Source organism: Rhopalosiphum maidis, chromosome 2 (assembly GCF_003676215.2).
Source record: "Rhopalosiphum maidis isolate BTI-1 chromosome 2, ASM367621v3, whole genome shotgun sequence".
Classification (NCBI taxonomy): Eukaryota; Metazoa; Arthropoda; class Insecta; order Hemiptera; family Aphididae; genus Rhopalosiphum; species Rhopalosiphum maidis.
In genome coordinates, this window is record NC_040878.1 from 62,520,278 (window position 1) to 62,544,022 (window position 23,745).

General features: G+C 26.9%; 1 protein-coding gene across 1 annotated transcript in view; it reads right to left on the reverse strand.

Annotated features, from left to right (window-relative positions):
* Positions 1 to 23,745, reverse strand: part of LOC113554858 (triple functional domain protein-like) — a 115,498-nt gene that overhangs the window by 46,072 nt on the left and 45,681 nt on the right. Inside the window, 13 exon segments of the mRNA XM_026958927.1 lie at positions 14,220 to 14,295; positions 14,367 to 14,608; positions 14,676 to 15,423; positions 15,501 to 15,662; positions 15,726 to 15,925; positions 15,988 to 16,434; positions 16,534 to 16,725; positions 16,783 to 16,902; positions 16,989 to 17,171; positions 17,301 to 17,468; positions 18,055 to 18,226; positions 20,302 to 20,474; positions 20,808 to 20,999. Coding sequence (XP_026814728.1) covers positions 14,220 to 14,295; positions 14,367 to 14,608; positions 14,676 to 15,423; positions 15,501 to 15,662; positions 15,726 to 15,925; positions 15,988 to 16,434; positions 16,534 to 16,725; positions 16,783 to 16,902; positions 16,989 to 17,171; positions 17,301 to 17,468; positions 18,055 to 18,226; positions 20,302 to 20,474; positions 20,808 to 20,999 — 3,075 coding nt within the window.

The following is a 23,745-nucleotide window of genomic DNA, read 5'->3' on the forward strand; positions in this document are numbered from 1 at the left end:
CTTAATTAATATTATGCAATTAACAGCAATAAATACGAATTAAATTGTCACACGCGTATGCTTACCAACAACTTTACAGTAACTAACTACTTTTTATCTAATAATAAGATGAAATTTGATCCTACTAGACAAACTATACATAATAGTAAGGCTATATTATACAATATTATAATCAGGTTTGTGAAATGAAATAAAATTTAAAGTGCAGCAAATTTTTTAAGCTTTTTTTATTTAAAAAGTAATAAAATATTCACGAAGAATTATTCAAGTGCACGAGGTACACTATACAGATCATTTAACAACTATTAACAGTCAATTCTCAAGGGGTAAACTTTTGTTTCAAAAGTAGAAACGCTGCAAATAAAATTACTAATATTCTTATATATTATATTACACAGTTTCACAACAACGTAAAGTTTTCTACGAAAATACAAAATGATATCATTTATGTATCGTGCAAACATAACTACTCATAAATGTTTATTATAATAATATATATTTTTTTTAAATGAAAAATATTTTATGTTTGTAAATAACGTAAATATATAATAAATAACAATGAATAACACTTCAGTTGATCTTTCTAAATATATATAAATGTATATTATATTTTATGTACAATATAACATATACTTTTTTTGGTTAGTAAAAATGTATGTTTTAAATACATTTTTAAATGCAGTTTACACTGTATCATATTATGTAATGTAAAAATGATATAAGATTATAAACAAAAATTAATATAATTGACAATGATATTAAAATAATAATTATACAAGTTTATTTATTTATTTTTTTTTTTTTTGTAATATATTTGAATAATTAATAAATTATTACTAATTATACTATCGAGGAAAGCGATAATTGTTGTTGTAGTTAATGAACGAAAAATAATATAAAATATTATATGACATTGATATAGAAAACCGTCAAGGAAATAGGACAGTTAAATTTCAACTTGTGCCGTGGGAGTTGTAAACTAATTACGAGTTCTTCAACAGTAATAAATATTTCAAAAGTTTGATCCGATTGTTTGCCAAACATAACAAAAATACAGTCTGTTTAGTTAAACGTTATATAAACTAAATATTAAAATAATAACGGAAAGTAAACGAAGAAATTATTATTATTATTAACAATTTTTTTTATGGATAAAATAATAAACTATATATAATTTTCACAACCATTATACAGATAACAAAACGTACGTAACGATCTTTAAACGTTACCCCTTTAATTTCAGATGGCTGAAACGAAGGGATGTATTGATTTTAAAATTATCTGTGTGTGTGTTTGTGTGTGTTTTTTTTAATGTTTTTTGATCACCTATCATCATCTATTAAAGGAAGCAAAAATTTTCTAATTTTCATATTTAATAATGGTTTCTGGTAACGAATTTGATCTAGTTAGTACTTTGATTAAATATATTCATTATTTTGTTATAATTCAAAAACATTGTTCAAGGTGAAATAAAACTTACGTAAATTATAAATTTTACTATACAAAATTAAATTTTAAAAATATAAAGATTATATATAATTTATAAACAATACATATTAATAACATGAATATTGAATATATTATAATTATAAATTAAACGCTGAATGTTTTCAATAACAATTAAATTAAGTTACCGTAATACTAAAAGTAAAATAAAAAAAGGTAGGAGACGGTCTCTCAACCAATATCACTATATTTACTAAGTAAATTTCATAAGTTTTTTAATATAATTTATTATTACTATTAATAATAGTTTATAATATAGTAAAGGAATTTAAATTTCAACTATCTATAAAAAAATATTTATGTTGATATAATATTTAGATATTTAGTTATAATATGAACTACTTATGAGTTATAAGGAACATTTTTTTGTAAGAAATTTATGATTAGTAATTTTAATGATTTTGACGAATTTGTAAAAATTTAGTCTTCAAATGCATAAAAAAAATTGTGCCCAGATATTAAAAAACTTAGATAAGATTTCGTGTACAATGTGAACTGAGCATATAACTTTTTTATAGACATTTATAGCTCAAAAATAGTCAAAATATTTGCAATTAAAATTAAACCATCTATAAAAAATAATAACATAAATATTTAATAAAAATTTCAAGTTCCTACGGTATTTTGTTTATCAATTATAACAAAACAAATAAATAAATTTGTCAAAAACTGGTTTAGCGTAAAATTCTTGTTTTTCCTTGATTCGTTTTTTGTTTTTTTTTATTCAGAAAATTATTAATAATTTTTTACTTTTTATCGTTAAAGTTCCAACTAAACCAAATTTGCTTCCAGAAACCACCACAAATTTTAAAAATCAGATCATTTTGAAAATCAGAAAAAATACACTATCATTGTAAAATCAATACATTCATCGCTCACAACCATAAATTTTAATAGCAATATCCAAAAAACTAATTATGAAATATACCAAGTTATCTGCAGTGTCCGCTCAGAATCATTTTAAGTCATTTGAAATATAATATATGATATAAATACAATACCATTGAATCCAAATGTAATACAACTATTACAGAAATTCGCTTCACTTAATGTACGACATAGCAGTACTGCTCAGTTGCCCAAACGACTTTTTTTTTTAATATATGTATAATATGTTTAAAAATTTAAAATTAATTTTAACTTTTCATAGCACCGTAATTAAATAACCTGAAAAATAAAACTGTATACTATTTCTAAATTTTCCTAATTTTAGCACTAGACTCCGAGTCAATACCTGGAAATTCCCAAAGGAGGCTTAAAAAAAGATGGTGTCGTGATTTAAACGCTTAATCTTTTATTAAAAATCCCCAAAAAATATATGTGTAACAAATTAAAAAAAAAAATCAAATATAAAATGTAACAACTAGGTTACTTTTTTTTCATATAACTCATGACTCATGTCATGTTTATCATAGCACATATTCTTATCGTAAATAAAGTTTTAAAAATTGTATATATTAAAAATAAAAATATAAAATTTAGAACTTAGTAAATAATTAATTCACCGAATAATATTTTAACTTATAAATAAATATAAATGTATAATAAAATAAAACTTTTAATTTGGCACCAATTAACAGAATAAATATAGAAATTGCTATTAAATTTATAAATTAAAAAAAAATTCTGGAGTGCCTAACAGAATGATTTTACCTCGATTTCAAATTATCTTTCTTTTTGGCTCATTGTGTATACTACAATGTAGTGACTATAGTCTGGCAAGCAAGAAAACACGCCGGTTCTGCGGGAGGCGTTGCCACGCTATCAAAACTGATTCACTTATTAAGGCTGGGTATCATTAGGGAGTGCGCATAAAAACTGATTTTGATCGGTCTGCGGCGCGTTCTCTCGCTGGACAGAGTATAATGTGTACATGTATATTATATATGCTTATATATTAAGAACGAGAATTTACAAAATTTTTCTAATTAAAATAAATTTATTAAAGAATTGAATATACTTAAAAAAAATTACAACTTATGTTTATTACACAAACTGTCAAAAGTATGTGTTATATTCAGTCCCAAAAGTTAACTGACAAACCTATACACATATTTATATCAGCGCCCACTGTTAGCGCATATGGTCGACAGGAAATGAAATAAAAGTTTTGCGTTTTTTTAATGAAATTATTAGAAATATTTGTATCTATTAAAATGATATATTCTTAAACAGAAAATAATACTATACAACTAAGGATCATAAATTCATAACAATGATTAGTATTTTTTAGTTATATGGAGATAACGGGGGGGGGGGCTCGTAAATAATAGTAACTCTATCAATCATTCTTCCTTGCCGATATCTATAAATTCACTTAATCATTTAATTTTAAAATAATTGTACATGCATAAATTAAAATTGAGGGATGTTTTCAATTTTAGAGGACGTAATGTTAACTTTATGTGTTATTTTTTTAACTTTCATACATTTATAAATGTATGATACAGCAATTCACAAACTTTATAAAAATTAAAAATTCAATTCAATAAAACAAGATTCTCTTAGATTCATATAATATATATATATATACTTATCATACACGTTTATTAATTACTTCATAAAATAAGTTACTGAAAAGTCTAAAATTTATCGATTAAATATAATATATTATATATTTTATAACGTCATTCAGCAATACTCCTACATAATACTACATATAATTTATACAATTCATAAATAAAATATATAATGTTTCGAGGTAAATATCCGTAAGTAAACAATTATTTTTTTGTTATCTTTAGGTGCCTGAATAAAAAACTTTCATGGATAACTCACATTCTGAAATTATAGTAGGATAAGGTTACAACTTTACACTATCGAGGCTTGAACATACACAATACTTAATATTGGTATTTAATTTCATAAAACATTATCATTATACAGACTAGTTCACTATGCACGCTTATCCCCATTTTTTAATTTAATAATTAATTTATTCAAATCCTATCTTTTGGAATACTATATAATACTTTTTTTTTTAATTTTTGTACTACCTAAGAAGTATCTTATAGCGATAAAAACTTCAGTTTTTTAAATGAGAACTCTTTTTTATTGTAATTATTTAATAGATATTTTTAAAATAAAAATTCTATGTATACATACTTCAAAATTTGAATAGTATATTCATACTAAATATAAAATCCTATACAAATTAATGTTGATTAATATAAATTATTAAAATAAATATATAGTGTAATCACGGTTTAAGGTACCACTAAATATCTTAGCGGGATGAGGTTGTATTGAAGTGAATGTTATGGAGGGTTTTGGTCTCTAAGGAGTACTTAAATACACATTTATTTATAATTTTCAAATTTTTAACACTTTTGGTGTGCGCATGCACAATACAGCTTAAATTTTTTAAATGGAAATACTATTTTTCTTTCTACATATTCAGGTAGGTTTTTTTAAACGTTTTTTGTATAAAAATTTTTTTCTGTTTACAAAACTTACTAAGTTAGAGAAGTCAACATTTAAGTTAATAATTCACGTTTAACGAAATTTTCACTTATAATAACCACTGGAAATTTTAAAATAAATGTTTAATTTACCTTATCTGTTTATAAATAATAATTTAATAATATCATAATAAAAGTTTCATATGATAATGTCCAAAAAATTATAAAAAACACAAAATGCCCACATATAAAATTGATTTTGTTTAACATTTGCGTGCAGGAGATTCTACTCGTAGGTTGGAATATCTTGTTTCAATATTCAATTTCACGATAATTCTTTAATTATATTATCGTTATTAGAGCTATTGAAAAATAAAATAAAATTTGACTATAAAAATGGTTAACATTTTAATCGTATTATAGCAGTCAACTAAACAAAAATTATCACATATTCAAAATATCCGTCCAGAATTACGTATGATTGTTATCAAATTATTATTCATAAATAGATAAGGTAAATCAAATATTTATTTGGCAATTATTTCATTATTTCCAGTGGTTATAAGTGAAAATGTTGAACCTTATAGGAACACTTTGGGAAACGCTAGTTTAGTGCAATTTACCCATCAATGAAATAATATGTGGAAGTTACATAAAATTTAAAAATACTTTAAAATTATGAAATTTATCATTAATAATAAGAATTTGATGAAAATTAAGTAGGTAAATAAGATAATTTCATAACTTAGAAATAGATATAATAATAATAATAATATCATATTTATTTAAAATAAATAAAAACTATTGCGATAATCTAAAATTCCACATTTTGTATTGTATTTATATTATTTAATAGTAACTTATACCGAATGCAGGTACAATGTACGGTTAACTACAATTAATTCAAAGTTCTGAATTAATTTAAAATTTAACATAACTTATTGCTCTCGACGTTTATTCATATTGACTATTAAACCAAATATATTCGATTAACGGAAAAAATGTTTATGCACCTATCCCAAGCTGTAATATTATTTAAACATCTAATATTTCAGTAGGAAGACGCTTATTAATTTTTAATTAAATTGAACAATCAATCAATCAATCAATAACTGTTACTAAAATTAACTTCGGAAAAATTACAAAATTAATTTGACGAACAATTAATCAACGATTAATATAGTTCAAACGTGTTTGAAATAACTTATTTAAATATATTTAGTTTCGTTAACGTAAGCCAACGAAAAGTAATTACAATAATAATTATAATGAAAATTATTGCGATCGGTGATTAAAATAAGAAAGGTATACTATGAATGTTTTGGTAAAAAAATAATGTAACATTAAAAAATGAACATAAAGCACGCGATTATTATATGTTGGCCACATATACATTAGCGCGTGTAGAACACGCCCAATCCATAAACTTTTTATTAAAAATATTAATTTTTACTCGTTATTGTAGTCATGCACAGATTTATACATATTATATACATGAAGATGTTGGAGTGATTATTCCATTTAAGATCCTGCAAACCGAAATTACGAAAACACATGATAAATTGATATCGTAATAGAAAAATTACAAGATTGGGAAAAACAGAATAACGATATAACTGCATAAAAAAAAAAAAAATTAATTAAATACAGAATTAAAATACACGTATTAAAAGTATACATGTATATATAATGTTATATTAATACATTTAATGAATTGAGATTTAAGATTAAAATTTCATCAAATAAATAATATTTATAAATTTTTTTTAACACGTTCAAAATATGTAAAATATTAATTTGATCAATTTTTATAACTTTCCGCGATCAATTGTATAATAAATATAATAAGATATCTATACACAAAAGTACAACAATAATAAAAAAAACTTAAGTAGGTAATACATAACCGCACTGCGATATTTATCGAATGGTCAAAATCATTGACATTCTACGTAAACGTACGTCGGTATGGACTATTTCATTATGTACTATTATACTATGAAATACCTGTACGGCCGTGGCGGTAGCAGAGGATCGCGAGGCTATCGAACGATGTCTGTACGAGCCCGGTGTGTCAATGGTGTGTTGCCGAGCGAGCGCGGCAGCTGCGGTAGACGTGCTCGTCTGTCTAAACCACGGCAACGATATCTTGCGCCGATGCGACTTGTCCGCAGCCGCCACCTGAGTGTCCGCCAGACGCGGTCCGCTGGCTGGACGCTGCAGCGGCGGCATTTTTGACGGATTATTAGTCGTCGTCGGAGCGGCGGCGGCGGCTAGTGGGACAACCGCGGTCGACACGTCGTCGGCGCGGCGGCCACCACCACCGGAGCTCGGTGCTGCCATCGACCAGAGCGGCTCGCCATCGACTGGCGGCACTCGCCGGCCACCTCTGCTCGATTGCTCGCTCGCTCGCTGCCACTGCCGCCACCACCGTCGAGTCTTATGCGTTGTGTGTGTGTACACAATATGTACGTGCGTGATGAGTGTATGCGCAACGCGCGATACGTCGGTGCGTGCGCGAGTGTGGTATGGACCAGGTAGATGGTGGAGACGGTGGCGGATGGGTGGAATGGTATGTGTGGAGTGCCGAGGGGACGGTGGAGCGTCGAACGGCGCTCCGGTCGCTCGCGTTTCACAGACAGCATGGAGGGGAGTAGAATCCGTCGAGGATGGTAGTAAGTTTTGAGGGGCGCGTGTTATAGTAGGGGGGATTTGCATGCGGGGGCTGGTCGGGGAAAAACCACCCCACATGACCTACCTACCAACGAAGCGGATTATCCTTATCTAAAAACCGTTCACCGCCACTGACCCCACCCATACCGACCAACATTATCCCATATATCGTTCGCGTGCGGCACAACACCACTTTCTTCAACGCGCAAATAAAATTATATTGTGCGATCTGGGTGAGAATAAAGGCATAGAAGAGAAAAAACCTCTCGTCGGCCTTTTCATTTTAATTATTGTTTATATTATGTTTTAAACTACAACCATAAAAGCATCAAATATTAAAATATGTATAATATATGATCGAACTGCTGTAAATATTCGAAAAGGCATTCGCCGAGAACGTAAAAATAACGATGATGAGTGAGGATACCAACGTATTTTTAATTGCAATAACTACAAAAAAAAATTATTTTCGATTTAAAAAAACATGTGCTATAGGAAATTGAAGATTATTATGGTGATAAATGATAATACACGTTAATACATCTATAGTTGCTGTTGCTTTATAATTGTCATAAATTGATAAATCATAATATATTATGTTTAATTTCCTATTTGATTTCCGTCATGATAACTAAAACTACGAGTTGATAAAATCACTCATCGGACTACTTAGTTGTATACATTTATTTATTAGCGGAACGAGTGATATTGAAAAAACTTCATAACGTAGTCAACTATATAATGTTACAACAATGTGTTATTTTTCCTAGGGGGGATGGAGGGTCAAAATAATGTGTATTATGTCGCGGATCATACTCGTATAAATATATTATTATTATCAATATACAAGAGTACATACAAAATAATATTATACTCATTTCTCGGTATCGATCGATCGCTGCGTACCTTATGCATATTTTATGCTGTCCGTCAACGACAAATTACCGTACAAATATTCAACAGTTGCAGTACATATAATAATACTAATCATAATACAACAAGTGTCGCACAACCCGTGGCTACGTATAATGTATTATAATATATAACATTATTATGTCCCTTCTGGAATGCACAGAATTATATATAAATATACATTAGCCTGCAGCTGACGAACTAAATTTAAAAAATTACTAAAACATTTATTTAATGTATACAAAAAATAATGCAACAAAATTAGTTTTGTAATTAAATTAACCTAGGCAGAAAAGTTTTAAAAAAAAATTATAATATTAACTGTCATTAATATACCCTACGTATAGTTCGTATATAACATTAAAGTGTGAACATCCCAGCTTCTCTTCTCAGCAATAATTGCAATTTTCTGCTTAACACGTTTTATTACAATTTATATCAATATCTACGGGCAGCAAAAAAGAAATTTAAAAGCCGGTTGCCTTGTCGTATTTAATGTACAAGTATTATAGAAATTATCATCAATATATACGTTCCAAAAAAAGACATATTGCTATATATTTCAGTATTTTTATCGGGCTAGGATTCAAATTGAAATAGCTAATATATTTATGGCAATGTTGTTTTTGGTTTTTTATTCAGTAAAAAAAATATGTAAATAACGCAACGACTTTTGTAATAAATATTAAATTATATAGATTTGAATGTATACAATATTATGTATGAATTGGTGTTTTATAAAAATATTATTACGAGATTAATGTGCATTAATATAGCTAGTTTTAATGGAAACTTCATCATATGGCTGGTTTTGTAGCCAACATTTTTTCGATTTTTATCTACATGGCTAGTTTTGAAATTGACTTTGCGATATAGGTGGTTTTGATACTAACATAGAAAAATAGTATAAAATCAAAAAATAATAAATTATTTATATCTTACCTTAGACAAATTTTATTTGATTTTAGTTTATTAACAACAACTAATCAAATTATTTAAGTACTATCATCATATCGTTAATATTGTTATCAATTATTTTTTTTCCGCGAAAAAAAAAGTGATTATGGCTGGTTTTGAAATAAATATCACTAGATGGGCGATTTTTATAACAATCACAATTTTCTATGGTCAGTTTAGACCAGTAATAGCCTTTTTTGATGTTCAATATTTTTACAGCAAATGTTATACAGTGTGAACAACATTTAGAAAATAAAAACCAGTTTTAAAAAAATGTACTTTTGGCTGGTTTTGAAACTACACGCCTCTTTTAGCCTCTAGTATTTATTTTGTTATACTGCTGTATATAGCAAAACCCTGGACGACACACATAGCGCATTCACCACAGTTCACATACAATTTATTTGGTCGATTTAGAATTAAAAACAAATTCACACACAGACATATTTTAAGCGATTATATATATATAGTGTAGCTTTGGAATATTTACGATATTATAATACTGTATAAAGACTCTACAGTTAAAAATGTGCTCACTATATGATACGTGTTAGGTACCAAACCTATTTACAATAACTTATTTTTAAAGCGTTTTCCCTGTGAAATTTTAGGGAAGAGAAGGTTAATGGGAAAAATTATACTACTTTCGAATTATAAATTAAAAAAACTATCGGCCATTATCGATTTGCCGCGAAATTTCAGCAAAGATCAAGTATACATATATATGCAATATGATCTTAATTATAAAAAAATACCTACAATTTTTTGTTAACCTAAATATGATTATATAGGTTATGATAAATTTATTAAAATTGACTTATTTTATTATACTACATATATGATATATATACAAATTGTATTATCAATATTCAGTGTTTAAAGAATATAATAAAAAGTATAATATATGTATGTAGAATTTTAAATGGAATCTTTTGCACTATATAATTGCTGCTCTACAATTTAAATAATAATATAATCTTTAGAATAGAAATCTCATAAGATAAATAAGACAAATCAATTAAATATTCAACACTGTAATAGTGCCAGACTGCCAGTTATAAGAGTTTATTTTAAGGTGGGTGAAATACATGCTTGGTATTAGAATAATATATGCGTGGAACAAGAGTATAGTCGTCTACCATCGTCCATTGACTAGAGGTTTAAGCAACGGTTTTAATTGAAAATCAAACCAGAATATTTAGTTTTGTTTTTACCCAATCGTGGGATGAGACGGTAATAAAGGCAAGGCCGATACAAAAGCCAGGTTTAGCATTGCAAGCACCCATCAACGTATATAAACCAAAGACAACGCTCTAATTATACGCATAAATTAATATTAACTACCATAATACAAACACATAACAAAATTGTATGCAAACAACACCTATATAATTATTCGTTAATATTAAAATGTAGTTATAGTCCGAAATAATTAGTAGATGCTTTAGTTATAATTATATATTGTATAATCACGTCACTCAGAATTATTATTGAACCAACCACAATGTATTTCAGTGTCAATCACTCATGAACAATATATAATAATAATATACTCAACAATATCAATGTGCGAGGCCCTCACTTGTCATTAAATATAACAACAATTCATTTAGTATTCAATTAAAATATAAACTAGTATTATTATACTACAGTTAGGTATAGTAGTGTGCATTTGTAGGCTTGATACTGTAAAGTTTATAGTGTAAATAATGCGCTAACTAATTTTACCTGGACAAATATTAACTAAAATGGCAATAAACATACTCCATTGCTCTAAATTAAATCGATTGAGTGGATGCCAATTTAATGTTGTTAGTTACCTATATACACATTTTTAGCAGATGACGACAGATCGGATTTTGGCATATTACTGTATTTGAGTATCTATATATTTTCGCAAATGAGATTATGGCGTATCTGGTTAGGTTACAGAACAGTCAAACATTTTTATTCAAATGTCCGTTTTCGTTATATTTTTATGTAGTGTAGTTTAAAAAAAAAAATCTTCAATTATATGTTAACCACAATTTTTTAACCAGAACATTCAACCTTAACCTAAAACAGTTTATGCCAAAATCATTCTGCGTCAATTTATGTTCAATGTGTTTGTGCCAAAAACTGCCAAAAACTCAAATCCGTTTTCTCCCATAAACAGATAGAACGTCATCATCGTGATTGTATGATATTAATTAGTAAAAAAAAAGGTTTATTAAAAAAAAAAAAAAAACACTATTATTATTATAGACTAGCGTGAATCGGGTACATTTTGTACATGAAATAGATAGCTTATAAGTTATAACTTAATAACATAAATTGTTTCGAATGTAGAATTCATAAAAAACCAACTATAATTAGGTACATAATGTATCAGTACGTAAAAAAAGTATCAAACCTAAACAGACAACATTATCACTATTTAAACTACTTAAATATGACTAATAAAAACTTATTTACAAAGGGTTCATTAAAAACCCGTCAATAAATAAAAACAATTCATATTTTGGTATAAGAAGAACATAGAATACATTCAAATAACGATAAGATATTTATGCAGCTGTTTATAAATTATTTCAGCCTATGTAAACTATTAACTTGGTATTAAATTTATAAGCATCAACATTTTCACATAAAAATGTGAACCAATCAATAGAAATACTATTTTTTTTTATGTTTAAAGTCTATAAACACCTTTTATAAAACGGGCTATATATTATTGTATAAAAAAAAATGAAAAATATGCCATATTCCTAATAATTTTAATGGTATAATATACTATATTTTATTATATATTATGATGTATAATATTGTAAAGTATAAACTGTAAGCAATAGCAACCATTTATATATACAACAAATATTCGATTTTCCAAAGTTAAAATTAACTATTTTATGATATTTGCAATATTTACAGTTTATCTTATTAATTTTATTTCAGAGTCTGAGTTGAATAATAAATATGTATTTAGTTTATATAAGTTAAATATTATAGTATTATATAATAATAATATAATATAGTGTAAGTTGGTAAGTAAATTATTAGAAAAATTAGTTCTTAACCACATAACTAAACCAATTAATAATATTTTTGACAATAGCCAACATGGTTTCAGACCAGGTAGATCCATCCCATCATGCAAACTTGACCTTGTAACACTTTATAATAGACTCTTAAGAATAATTACCAAGTTGATGTAGTTTACACAAATTTTGAGAAGGGTTTTGGCTATGCTGATCATAAATTACTATTATTGCTTTAGATTAATTAGGTTTCAGTATTCTTCTATTATCCTGGATTAACTTATCTCATAAACAGGTCACAATTTACTTAAGTTCTTAGATTCTCATCCAAATCAATATTAATTCCATCAGAAATTCCTCAATGTGGTTATAAATAACCTATCATATTTATTTTATTCATTAAATGTATCTCATCTATTTAAAAAAATAAAATGCTACTTCTTATTTTTCGTGGACGATCTAAAAATGTATAGGTACACAAATTTCTTCAATTAACGACTGTTCAACTCTTCAAGAGTATTAAATATCTTATCTAATTGGGAAATGAGCTTAAACATTAATAAATGCTTCTCAATGTGATTCTACAGATTCCGTGAACATATACAGATCACCTATTGTATAAAGAATACTAAACTTAATTCAGTATTATCCATTCAAGATCTAAGTATAACTCTAACGTCTCTAACCCCTAATTTAAATGTTCAGGAACATATATAGAATGTATGGTAAAAAAATCTCTATGTGTATTAGGATTTGTTAAATATCATGCATCTGATTTTAATTACTTAATTATTTAAGTTACTTTATTACACTTTAATCAGTTCTGACTCAGATTTGGAGTCCTTATACTAAAATTTACATTAATATTATTAAAGATGTTCAAAACCTATTTTTAAAGTTAATAGCTTTTAAATTCAACATAATCATTTATCAACACAATTTTACACCAATAAAATTACTACTTGTGTTATATAACACAAATTATTTAAGAGGACGTCTCACCCGCATGTGTTGTCTCCATCTTACACACTTACAACATAGTAAATTTTCATTCACCGGTTTCAATAGTGTGCTTTTAGTTTTAATATTCGAGTGAATTGACCTATTATCAAACTTTTATATAAGAACATTATCTGTGTTCTCGCATTGGCTTTTTACAATATTTTAATTTTTAAGTGAATTATGGACATTTTCAAATATTTAATAATTTTATACTCATAACTCACCCAAAAATTAAAATATCGTAAAAAGCCAACGAGAGAACATAAATAATGTTCTTATATAAAAGTTTTATGATAGGTCAATTCATTCGAATATTAAAACTAAAAGCACACTACTGAAACCGGTGAATGAAAATTTACTATGTTGTAAGTGTGTAAGATGGAGACAACACATGCGGGTGAGACGTCCTCTTAATTTCAAGAGACATAACTTTGTGTAATAAACTTATCCTGGTATTGATTTCTTCTTTACTCTGTTAATTACCATTTATAAATTACATTTAAGCAATAATATGTAATATTTTATTATAATATCAATCTATATTGATCTGTATCTATCTATATTATATATTTTTAATACATTATACATCTAATTTTCTATTTGGTTCATATTCTTACAAATATTGAATACTTTTATAATTATCATATTTGTTTTATATACTAAAATTATTTTATAGTTATTATCTTATCTATTACCTGTAATACTGGACAAATAAATTATTATTTTTTAAATATATTAAATAAGTAAATACCTTGTCTGAATCTGTAGTGTTGCCTGATCCAAAAGAAGCCAATGATCCTCGGTCCAAGTTTTCTTCTTCTAAATCTCTAAATGATAAATTATAATAATTGATTATAATAATTTGAAAAACAAGAATGTAAGATATTAAAACACAAACCGGCTAGATCGTTGACTGTCAGGTTTAAGTTTAGCTGGACTCTTGGGCATATACATTCTCAAAGCAGAGTTGAAGTATGTCTCTTGAATTACTTCCCTGAGTTTTTTCACCCATGTTTGTTTTGCTTCTAATGTGGAAGCTTTCAACACAATACGGTAATCTGAAATTGGTGCACGACCAGTCCATACAGCAAATTTACATTCATCTCCTTCTATGTGCTCAGTTACTCCAAGTTCTGAAGTCTAAAATAAATTTAATATTAAATATTAATATTGAACACAAAATCAAATAAATTAACAATAAAATTACCATGAGTTTGTTTTTATATAAGTATTTAACTTTAGGATTGTTAGAGTGATCTTTTACGTGTTTGGCAAATACTAAATACAACTCAAATAAAAAACAATGTCTTTCACGGCTTTTACGTAATAGGTGATGTCTTGAATCAGAAACATACAATGTATCTTGTACAACAACATCACCAAGCTCATCGGTAGAAATATCACATCCTTCTAATAAGGATAGATGCAAAGCATCATTGGCCTTTCTAGGAACACTCAACATCACATCCAAACCATCTTTAATTTCTCCTTGGCCTTCTTTACAACATGATTGGAGATCTTTTAACAGCAACTGGTACTTTGTGATTCTTTGTACTGGTTTTATTAAATAAGCAGCAATAGGATGATCAATGTTATGTTTTTTTTGAAGCTCTTCAAAAACACCACCACACGAACCAGAATGTTGTACTAGTATGGCATTAGACTCTGGTTTATTTTTACAATATTTCACATACATATCAAATTTTTGTGCCCATGTGACAAAACAATGCCCCACGTCTTCAGGCATTGTTTCATATTTTTCCAGTTCTTTGATAAAAACATCTCTATGAAAATTGCGTATATCTTCAATGTTGCCGAATAAAATATCAATTCGTCCATGAAGTCCTATTGGAACATTTTGAAGAGCTCGTATTTCATCTAAGTAGGCTTTAATGCAAACATCCAAGTCTTTCACATAGGTTCTTTCAGTTTGAAGAAGTTCCGCCATAATGAATCTTGATAAACAAAAAAATAATATTATTAGAATAATTTTTTTTTTACAATAAATCAAATAATCCTTGTTTAAGCTTACTCTTTTCTTCTAGCTGATCTCCTTTTTTCTTCATTTAGTTCTTTCAAATCTTTAGTTGATTCTTTTACTTTTTGCTCTAAATTTGGATCTGAGTTTCTATCAAAGGAAAGATCACGAGTGTCAACATGCTCTTGAATGCCTAAACTTTTTTCCAATTCAAACCTAAAAATATAAAATCATAATTACATTTTAACCTTTTAAGCTTTTAGTTATAGGTTTAACTACCTATATTTATCCATTCTAGAGCTAAAATGTTTATAGGTATTGTCAACTGCCGCCACCCATTGCTTTATGGCGTTGGCGTGAGCATGGCCTTTTTCTACTAAATTATCTGCCAACTGTATTAACAATTTAACTTTTTCACGTGTTTCTTTTGCTGATGTCTTAAACTCGTTGTGTTCATGAAGTAAATGTCTTGTTTCATCCTATAAGTAAACAAAATAATAATAATAATTTACACTAGACTATTTATTTGACATTTACAAACCTGTGTAGCACCAACAGTAGTATGAGTATTTAGATATTGTTCACCAGCATTATGTATCCATTCCATAGCTTGTTTAGCTGACTTATCAAATAACACAAACTGTTGACACTGATCAAGTCGTTTTTTTCTTTGTGACCAATGGTCCAGTACCTTGTTTTCCTGACCCGATAATTTTTCAAGAATGTTTTTAACTCGAGCTTCAGAAGCCGTATCCACAGTAGCTATAGATTGATTAGTACAGCTATAATACTGCAAGCTACGATTAGTATATTTTAAAAATGTCTCAGCTGTTCGCCTAGCCAATGTACATGCTTTTAGGAAAGCTTCTTTTTGTTCTTGATGTTTAGTACAAAGTTGTCCTAATTTATCAGCTTCAATAGTTCCACCACCACACCAATCTTCCTCACGGCGGTACTCTCGTTCAAGACTATCCATAACAGAACATACCTAATAGAAATAAATTACAATTTAAATTTAAAATAAATGCACATACTAAAGAGTTACCAATTAACACATTATAATACGGTGATTGAAAAATATATTTACTTGTTCTGCAGTTTTATAAAAGTTCAGACTAGCAGTAACTAATTTGTGCCTTTCTTCAGCACATGTAACCAACTGTTGCCATCGTTTAGTCACCTCTATAGCCATTTCTTTAACTGCAGTTGAGTCATAATGATTGGATGATACAAGAGATTCTGCCAATTGTTTTACTTGAACAGCAGCTGAATGAGTTTTCTAAAAGTAAACAGATTTTAGAAAATGATCAAAAGTATTTTTAAAGATTATAATTACTTCAATTGCAACTTGAAATTGTTCATGTTCTTTCTTTAGAATTTCTGCATCTACTAAGCAGTTTGGAATAGTGAAATTTGCCGATAGCATTGATTCACCGTTACGAATCCAACTTATTACCTGTAAGAGAATATGAATAAAAATTAATACATATTATCCTGTGCATATAATATAAAACCTAATATACAATAAAAAATTATGTTTACTTGTGATGCATCATTATTAAATTGACACAATTGAACAGCTTGATCAAGTCGGCTGCGTTTGATTTCAGATAACTCTACCAAGTCCATATGGCGTTCATGTAAAAACTCAAGCAACACTTGTACTCTAGTTTGGGCAGTATATTGACTGTCAGCCATTACACCAACTCCAGATTTATCCAATACCTAATTTAACAAATACACATATAGCACATTATTAAAAATATTTAGACCAATATTTAAATAATAGTGATTATTCATTAATAATTAATTAATTAATCTTTTTGTCTTTAATTTATATTTTTAATAAATTACTTGAGCTAATTGTTCGCCTTGTTCCAGTGCTTGATAAACAGCTGCTTGCATTTGTGTCACTGAATCATTGTGGCGCGATAACCGTGACTCTGCTTCCGATAATGTTGTTATCACTTCGTTTTGATTTCGTTCTAATTCATTTGCCCAAAGCTCCAATTGTGAGGACACCTGATTGACAATGATAAAAAAAATAATACTTAGGTGCTAATTAAATGCTGTGTTTATAATAAACACAAGAACAATATTAACACAATAAAATATCAGGTAATAAACTTTGTTGTCATATCAAACCAACATTTAATTTAAAATATTATTACCAGTGTAGAAGAACTGTGTAAGACCAGTTCTTACCAGTGTAAGAATAGAACTTGCTTAAAACCATAATGAATTCAAAAAAATGTTATTCCCTTGTGTATGTTATCCTGCTACCAATTTCAGTAATAAGACATAATGTGCATAATTTATTTGTTAAATTTTAAGTTTTAATAGTTGTAAATATTAAATTTAACAAAAAAAATAATAATAACAAATTCAGAACATTATTACATAAAAAATGATCGTTAAAAATCATTGTACAAAAAAATATTAAGAAATATAATTTAAACCTGATGCCTTTTGCTTTTAATAATAAAAAAATTTAATCAATTTACGTTAATTGTTAAAAAAGATTTGTATAAATAGACAATTACCAATATGTAGTTTAAGTTTTTTATCAGTTAACAAATAACACATCAAATTATTCTTAAATACTTACTTCAAGTGCATCTCTTTCAAAAATCCGTAGTCTTAGACATAAATCCAATTTTAATTTTCGAGTTGCCCAGAGTTGTTCTAACTCTAAACGTTGTTTATTTAATCGTTCAAGTGCGGCATCTACCGCAGCAACTGATCCGGTGGGGTCCATTTCAGCAGTAACGCCTCCACTTCTATAGAGAAAAAAATCAGTTTTTACAATAATAATTTAATATTTTGTATTAATTACAAACTAGTATTCTAAAAAAAATGTCATAGTAGCTTTGTGATCATTTCTCGCCCAAATAATTTTAGATTTCACTATAGTATTACTGGCTAGGGAAATTGATTTTTTTTAATTGAATTGAATTGAATACAAAAAATAAGAAAAATATTAAGAAATTAATACACATTATTTATTATCATCATTAGAACAGAGTAATAACATTACGATGTAGCAGCGCTAAGGTTAAACACAAGATTAAGATAACAAGAGTAAAATAATGCTCGAATATAACTATTAAGAGTTAAGACATAAAAAAACACAAGATAAGAAAACGCAAGCAATAAATAACGGGCACCAATGTACTGATTTTAGCCAATTGCAAACTAATTAGCAGTTCGGCAGATTTAGTTAATTTATTTGTTTTACTGTTTTAAACATCTGTTTAAGCAAGTCATTTGATTGATTCACATGTTATATGTATACCAGTGACATATGACACTCACTATACCTCCTTGCTAGTATTATAAATTTAAAAGTTCATGCAAAACTTTTAAAATATTAATTGTTAGTTCAATGATCAACAACAATTTAGAACTAGTCTTAATAAACACTAACTAATATGAAAAAAATCTCAGAAAAATAAAATTTTTAGAATATTTGTGAAAAAACTCAAAGATCTATTGCAGGATAAGGTAAAATAATTATCTAAGAAAAACCTGGTAACTCGCTCAGTTGTATAGTAGCACTTTAATGTATCTCGATATTGTAATGGATGTATTAAATTTTCATTGAATGATAAATTATTGTAAACAAAAAAAAACAATTATTGAGTTTATTTTGTATGTCAAAGTGCTATTATTACTAGATGATTTCTTCAAAAAATAAACATGACTTTTTACTATTCTATTCAGCACTCATTCTTATTCTACCATTAATGTATATATTGTATAATTAAAATACACATATATATATATATAGTTTCCTATTAATTGTTTGTTTTTTCTATACAGTAGATTGAACTCATTTTTAACTAAAACAAATTACATACATTAAATAATAAAACAATATTATAAATTATATATTTATATTATATACTATTGTTATTGGCTTATATGTCAATATAATTTACCTACCTTCTACCTAGACTCTAGATTATAGTAGAGCAGAGTATTGGCAAAATGGACAAAAAGTTCCAAGTCCATACAATTATCATTTTTTTAATTATAATATAATAACTAAAACCATCATTTTTTGTTTAAATATCTAATTTTGTTTAAATTAGATCTTCAAATGATGTAAAAATAAATTGTATTTTAAGTTATCATGTCCTCATAAGCAGTTCTTAAAGCAATTTAAAATTATCGAAAATCCGTAATCATAATTGTTTTAAGCGCTTTAAATTCTATAACTTCTGTTGACATTTATATAATTTTATGAATTTATAATAAATGAAATGTTTTGGGCAATAATTAATTCAATATTTACCATGTAGCTAGGTATTACTCATGATGAAAAATAAATATACTTATAGGAAAATAAATATATCCTCACACCTATCAATTTTTCATATACAATAAATTTTTACAATTTAATTAAAATTGAACACATCCATTAGACATTTAACTACTCAATGATGAGGTATACTCAAAACCTACGATACAATAGGTTTTTTTAGACATTTATTAAATCATAATTGTAGAATTTTAACCAAAATAATTTTTAATTTCATAATCTGAAAATAATAACTATTTTTATAAATATATTGATGAACAAAATAAATCGATAATATTGAACTAATAGTTAATTTTAATACTCATTAGTTTATAACTAAATTCTTTAATAATTATTTAGTTGTAAATACCTATCGATTCTGAATTATAATAAGAATCAACAACCAACTCAACTCATGTCGATACTCTAAAATACTATGTAAAAAGATTAAAAAAAATAATAGGAGTATAACAATATTACTATTATTATTTATTATCGAATATTCACAACTACCCCACACTGTCACATATCACAACATTATCGTTTGATTACCTCAGTTCTTGTAACAATGCCTCCCCTTCAGTTATCGTTGAATGGCAAGCGTCCAAGCAAGAATCCCGCTGATGGCTAACTTGTTCTAGAGCTCTTTCAGTTCCTTCCAGAGTGTCTGCTGCCTCATCACACCCGTCGATTTCAGCTCTGAGTTCATCGAGCCAGCCTTGGAGCTATAATATACAATACTTAATGTAGACATCACATCGATCGATTTAAGATATATATTATTAGATCCATAGACATAAACGGAAATGAGGGGGGTTGAGGATACTAAGCCTATATATTACTCAGCCCCTCCCCCCAACAATTTCACCAAGTTACCGCTTATGTCCATAGATAAAATTATATAATGTTAATGGGGCAAATTCAAACGAGGCTAATCAACAATAAACACCAACTTAATATACTATTGTAGTTCGGTAAACTCGACATACTTTTTGAGACAATAAAACAACAAAGAGCAGCACAAAAAAAAATTTCTCATTTTTATTTTATTATTTTACCTCTGACTGATGCGTATAAAAATTCACGGCTCTCTGCAAACGCCGCCTTCTAGCTTGAACACGCGCCGCAAAAGCGGCTACATGACTTTCAAGTTCGGCGGCCACCGAGCAAATGTCAGATGCGTCACATTCGCCGGTTTGGGACAGTTCTTCCGCAGCCGTCAGCAATTTCTCAGCATTAGTATATGTATTCTGAAAATTAAAATATAAACATATTATATTATATGTAATTTATTAAATATTTTAACAATTATCTTGATTTTTATGATCATATCTATATTATCATTATTCATTACCATATATACCCTTTTGATACAATATTAATTTATTTATCTATTACTCCTTTATATACCTTATATATACTCTATATATCCTTTATAACTATCCTGCAACTCCTTAAAACTCCTAAAAATCCGATTCCTGCTTAAACAAGTTTATTTATTTAAAAAAAAAACAAATCAAAATACTAAATAATAAGATTCCAAAAATACAAGTAACACTGCGTAAGTTTATAATCGTTAAGCAATTCTATACAAATTTATACGTAATTATATAACTTATTCGATACAAAATTTAAACTTCACATAAAAATGTACACAAATATATAATTTAAAACCACCATGATATCCATGGGGATTTATACGATAAGATTTATGTAAAAATAAAGTAATAGGCAGAAAATAGAAATGCAGAATGTTTTAATTAAATAAACCATCATCTTAATTTTACATACTACAATAAAGATTTAGTTTGGATAATATTATTAAGTTATGCTTTCCAGTTTCCACTGATTAAGCATATTTAAACTCTAAGTATCTTTAAGTAAACGGTATATTTATATAAAATAAAGTTCCCCCACCATAAAAAATGTCCAAGTTACGCTCATGTATATATATAAATTAGTATTAATTAATACTATAATACTATAATTATATACGTGGTACAACTGTATAAGTCATACAAAGCTCAATCACATTACACAATGATAAAAGATAAATTTCGCACCCTGTTCTAAGCATATAAAATGCAAAGAATGTAAGATATTAAACTTAAAATACATATTATAAACAATATTATGCCTATTTATGATTTTTATAATAGATATAATAACAACTTATGTAAAATCTTAAATTAAATTTTAAAGAATTATAACTCAGCGATAAATGTGTATTCTCATTCACAAAAATTTTTACGTTAGAATAACAAAACAAAAATCATTTGAGGGGAAAAAGTTATTTATACGAAGATAAAAATAACAGTTAATCAATGTAAGATTTTAAACATCAAACCACTATAAAAAAATTTATTTGACTTTCCAGTAGAAAGTTTTTTTAATGTAAATTGAATAACTTTGAAAGAATCTTGTGTTAAATTTTCAAATCGTCGAAATAAAGAAAAAAATCGCTATGAATTACTTCAGACAAAGTAATTTGAAAACTTTTGAGATTTTACGAATTTCATCGAAATTTTAAATTTAAACACTTATAAAATAATTTTGATTAAAATATTCGATATTTATTAATTGATAAATGAACTTATTATTAAATTTAAAAGCATTGTAATTTATTACTGAGTGATAAACTTTTTATTGGCACTTATAAAAAAAAAAAAATTAAAATTAAAATTATCCATCAAATCTCAAAAAGTCGAAACATTTTTAAAATTATACCATGTGTAAAAAACCTTAACATAAACATTCTAAAAAAATGTCAACTATCTAAATATGTTTATTTTTAAGTTACACAAAAAAAAAATCAATTTTGTTAAAAACAAATTTTTTATAAAATTCTAGTTTTTTTTTAAAAATTTTTATTTGTTTTTCCAGATTATTTTGAAAATCATTGGACATTTTGACTTTTCTAAAATACAAACTAGATCAAATTTTTTATACAAACCATACTCGATGCGTTTTGTCAACTAAGTGTAATGTACACTGTATACATACATAAAAAACACACCATTGTAAAATAAATACATTTTTTGCTTCATTAAAAATCTAAAATAGATCTAAATACGTAATTATAATAATTACTATTGAACAGGTACTTTTAAACAAATTGAGGTTTATAGGTTTAAATATTAAACGCTGTATTACATTGACGCAACAGCGATTAATATAATAATAACCACCTTACATATAAAACATAATATGCATAATGAATATGATGTATTTATTATACCTAGTTGGCCTAAAAACTAAAAACACAATTTAAAATAATAAGTGTTATTATTTATTACTATAATTTGCTGTTTAAGCGGACATTTTAAAATGATAGAAGAACTGAATTTATTAAAAATGTACCTATATCTATTATACTAAAAGTATCTTAATAAGCACTATACAAAATACAAGAATAATTATATGACAAAGAAAACGCCAAACGCAATTTTTACATTGTATGTTAACCTTTTCAATAATTAGTGAACTAGGTACACTTAGCAGAATTTATCATTAGCATGCATATATTTATCCGAAAAAAAAATAGCATAATAAATACACAATATAAACATTTTATTTACGACCAAATAACGTAATATTATACATGATAACATTCATTATTTTATATACGAGTGCATGGTATACATCATATATAATGTGTAGTTTGGAACATCGTCGCCGTCAACTGTCAAGTATACCTATATATGTCCACTCCTATATAAGGATCTCGGCCTTCGACGTCAATTATTTTTTTTTTTTTCTTTCTCTTGATTTAATGGTGAATTTCGAATGATATTAAGATAGACTACCTATTCACGACTACGATCAAACTTAAATATTATATATTTATTACATAATAATAGTATATAGTCCAGAGATGGGCAACTGAAAGTGGGCCAATTTTTAGAAAATTAAAATTTAGAGGCCAGAGTATAGAGAGCAAAAAAAAAAGGTCATTCAAAATGTGCATTTTAATTTGGCATAGACGTAGCATAGAGT